The sequence below is a fragment of the Rhagoletis zephyria genome, unplaced genomic scaffold (genome assembly GCF_001687245.7).
Source record: "Rhagoletis zephyria isolate East Lansing unplaced genomic scaffold, Rhagoletis_zephyria_1.1 Rzeph_scaffold_15326, whole genome shotgun sequence".
Lineage (NCBI taxonomy): Eukaryota > Metazoa > Arthropoda > Insecta > Diptera > Tephritidae > Rhagoletis > Rhagoletis zephyria.
In genome coordinates, this window is record NW_016172393.1 from 7,931 (window position 1) to 11,996 (window position 4,066).

At 40.5% G+C, this 4,066-nt stretch overlaps 1 protein-coding gene across 1 annotated transcript; it reads right to left on the bottom strand.

The window, feature by feature from the left end:
• Positions 1-2,797: 2,797 nt before the first annotated feature.
• Positions 2,798-3,713, bottom strand: LOC108378965 (trypsin eta-like; the record flags this gene model as incomplete). The annotated part of the gene is made up of 3 exons (XM_017635275.1): positions 2,798-3,088; positions 3,179-3,464; positions 3,533-3,713. Coding segments are annotated over 3 exons (758 nt in total), but the record flags the coding sequence as incomplete, so codon positions are not given.
• Positions 3,714-4,066: the final 353 nt, after the last annotated feature.

Consider the following 4,066-nt stretch of genomic DNA (forward strand, 5'->3'; position numbering starts at 1 on the left):
GTATACTTTCAGGCGTTATATGAACATATTTATACCCTGCAATAAATCGAACTTGATAAAGACTAGTTCACTAGTAGTTCTTTACGGTCTAGGACTGGTTTTTGCTTCATAGTCGCAAAACGATGTCCTACAAAGTGGCTATCAGCTTGTCTACGAAACATTATTAAAAACAAAGGATGACGGAAAATCATTCCAAAATACATCATCTACATATATATTCCTTCACCAACTTTTTCGCTTTCATCTTTCCATTTTACCCTCTTCTTCTCTGCTACAATAAGCTGCCCTCAGTATGGATTTCGGTATACTTCTTTCTTTTATATGCAGGAGTACACTCGGAAATTCGCCATTGCCGGCCGTGGGGCGAAAGCTTTGGAACTTATAGTTGCACACCTGAACTCCGTGTAGGGTTTGAGCACAAAGATCGTCTAAGCCTTTGTATAGTCCGTCTTTTGTCCAAAGTCAATGCATGGAATTTCCTGGAATATGCAAAATGCAAGAAAAGTTGAACTTTTAAATGATTGGATCGCCTTGTCTATTCTTCAATCGTGCCATTAAACACAGTCTTTACGGGTATCTAGAATATCTGGAAGTAATAGTGGATAAGAGACTGGTGTGACTGGTGGATATAGAGCTGAAAGTAAAGTCTGTGAACTGAAATCAGTCATGGTAATAAGCACAATAAGAGATAACACTTTTGGGTTCAAAAATTCAAGCCGAGCCCATGAATACGATGTACAGTGCAACTGTCTGTGGACTGCGGCATGATTCTCAGATTTTTGGGCATAAGAAGTTATTAAAACAGGTGTTCGAAAAGTGTCAGCCTTTCCTGGCTTAAGAGGGCACACTCGTTTCTACGGAATCTTTTGAAAGAAATATAAAGTTTTTTTAGGCTTTAAAATATTAGTGGAAAAGTTCTGGAACTCTTCGGAAAGGTTCGGTAAACAACTTCTCCACTGACAGCTAGAAGGAAAGTACCTCGTTCTGGTGAATTTCGGATAAGCAGTACTAATCGGAACCCCATCCCATCCTTGTTAAGGTATGTATGAATTTACACTGCGTCCAAAGGCCACCGCGGTGCTTCTGGACTTACTTTTTTGGCACTTTGTAATCGTAAGAACTGCTCTACTGTTTATATTCAGAATCATATCAGGCGAATGGAATGCATTTGTGGATGGCGGGAAAAGCCAAAAATACGGTACTTAAGGCCTAGATAGAGGATTTAAAGGATAGAGGAAAACAGGTGGGATGGGAATTCATTGCTCCTATACAAACTTGACAGACTCCTTTATGAATCTTAGCAGTTTATCGAGGGAAACAAAAAAAAAACCGGGCCGATTCTCAATATATCCGACCCAAAAATGTATCATCTAAGTCTAGCGAAGGCCCGACAGCGTGAGGTAAACTCTTTTGTGCTACCCTCATCTTTCAAACAAGATGTACACAGTGGATCGTCGATGATGCTATGGTTATCACAGGTCATGGATTATGCGTCTTAATCAGTCCTCTTAGGACTCGGAGCTTAAAACGTCCTTCGCAGCCGGGAGGATAGTCTGCATATCTATTGGGTACCCGGCCACAAAGGAATAGAGGGTAATTAAATAGCAGATGAGACTGACTTTGTGATGTCTACTTTAACGCCGAAACTCGAACTCCACGTGGCAACATCAAAAACCTAACCTAACCTACCCGACTGTTTCCACTATGCTTGGCGCAAAAATTGGCTTCGGTGCAATTGGACGCTTTAAAGAACCGCAGTTCACCAATCCATCAGCCAGATCGTTCTTCGGTCTTCAATACCACAGTGTCCCGATACCCACACAAGTTCAAGCTCATTCCATCTTTCATTAGGGGATAATTAGACGGAGGATAAATAGTTATGGGTGGGCTCTTAGGAATATAGAACATTAGCTTCATGGGCATGCGTCTTCGAAGTTTAACTTCATACATTTTTCCCTAGCAAAAAGAAAAACTGGGACAATGAGCGACTTGAAGTTCATAAGGATAGCAATACATGGTATGCAAATAGGGATTGTACTTACCGCGCGTTCATATAAATCCATAGATCTACACTCTGGCCTCAAAGCTTCCAGAAACCTAGCTTCTCTCATTTGGGTAGCAGACCACTGTGAGCTCCGTCTGGTCAAATTGTTATGCCTGGATGAAGAAAACCTGTGTTGCTAGGGTCACCAAACTTGGTCGTATATGGCACTTCGCCAATGGGTTTCTCGGTACAATTGTGGATTTTAGAAGACCGGCATACTACCAAATATAGGTTTTGTAACAATAGATCACTGCTGTTAGCCCGCTTCCTCCTCTAAAATACATAATAACTGAATGTAATCTAGTTGCAATGATTTTGGTCGCATGACCCGGGTCCAAGAAGAATCCAACTGGGTCCCGAATATATAAATTTGTATACACCTTGCTTATAGTTATGGCGTACATATTTTTAGGCTTCGTTTTCTGCATAAATATCCGCAGTCTAGCAATAATAATTCTGCGATAACAAAACTTTTAGTTGGAATTTGGATATTTTAAAATGTTTATTCAGTCTTTTTACTTCCAAATTTGGTTTATGGAATAAGTAATGTTTATTAAAGCTATGGTACTTAAATCGTTCTAATAGCAGACTTCCCAAATATTACTAAGCTTATTAAGATTCCATTTTTTTTTTGTATATTCTGTATAATTTTTTTTTAATTATAACACCATTAAACTTGCAAACACAGTCCAAAGCCATGTATGTTTTGAAGTTTTTAAAGAACTAATCGCAATACTTTTGTCACTTTTGTCATTACTTGGACGTATTAACATTCTGAATCCATTGACTGTAGTAGGAGACGTTTGTATATACACCTGGATAGCCGGCATATCCACAACCAATGCCCCACGAAACAATGCCCGCCAGCTGACCCGAACATTCCAGCGGACCACCAGCATTGCCTTCACAAGCATCTACGCCACCCTGCGCATAGCCAGCGCAAAGCATTCCTTCAGGTATAAAACCATAATTTTTCGAACAATTCGCATAGCTGATAGTGGGTATGGGAGCACTCAGCAAAACATCGGACATATCTCTTTGTTGCTGTGAATGTGAAGAAAAAAACACTTTACTCAAGCCATAGATAGTATGTAGGTACATATAAGTATATAACATTGAATGAGCAATACTTGCCCGCGACAACTTTCCCCAACCGCCAATGCGGCACGTTGTGTTGGGCTCGACTGCAGTGGTTCGCAGAGAAATCGGTCGCACAGTAGGCCATTCCCAGGGTATGTAACCCTTGATGAGCAATAGCGCTATATCATTCTCAAGCGACGTCGAATTGAATGCGGGAAATGGCAACACTGCCTCCACATCATACTGCAAGACGTACGCGTTTTTCTCCTGCAGAAAGCTTGAGCCCATTACCAATGTAAAGTCATCGGGATTGCGGTATGCAAGCGGCAATACAGCGGTGCTAGAGGAAAAGGAAAGATAACAATAATTAAATTAGTAAAATTAGTAGTAGTCCATGGATTTACTTACTTTAGCGTGCACTGCGCGGCAGTGACTACAAGCGTTTCCGATATGACAGCTCCACCACAGATGTGCCCATAGCCATAACCTCCCAGTTGTTCGTAGACCTTTAGGCGCACCGATACTTGATAGGATGCCTGGTTAATATTGGTTGGACGGACAACGTCAGTTGTAGGTTTTCCAAACGTGACTATAAAAGAGCATTATTAAAGGTAAAACTCGACACTAAACTTTCCGTAGAAGAAAAAAAATCACACTCTCTAAATCTCGCATAATTCACGTCCTATTATCTGGGCAGAAATCTGTACGATGTCGAACAAAGATAAGAAGATATTAGGGGCTTTAGAGGTGGAAATTTTCCGTAATATCTATGATATCTGTTTGCGTGGCCGACGAGTATCGAACTCCTACTACTTTGGTTCCTGTACAAACACTGGAAAATAATGGGTCCATTATATGGCCAAATCCGAACTGTTATACAACACGGTAAATTTTTTGGAAGAAGAAAACGAATATAATCAAATTCTCATTAAAATTCTTATA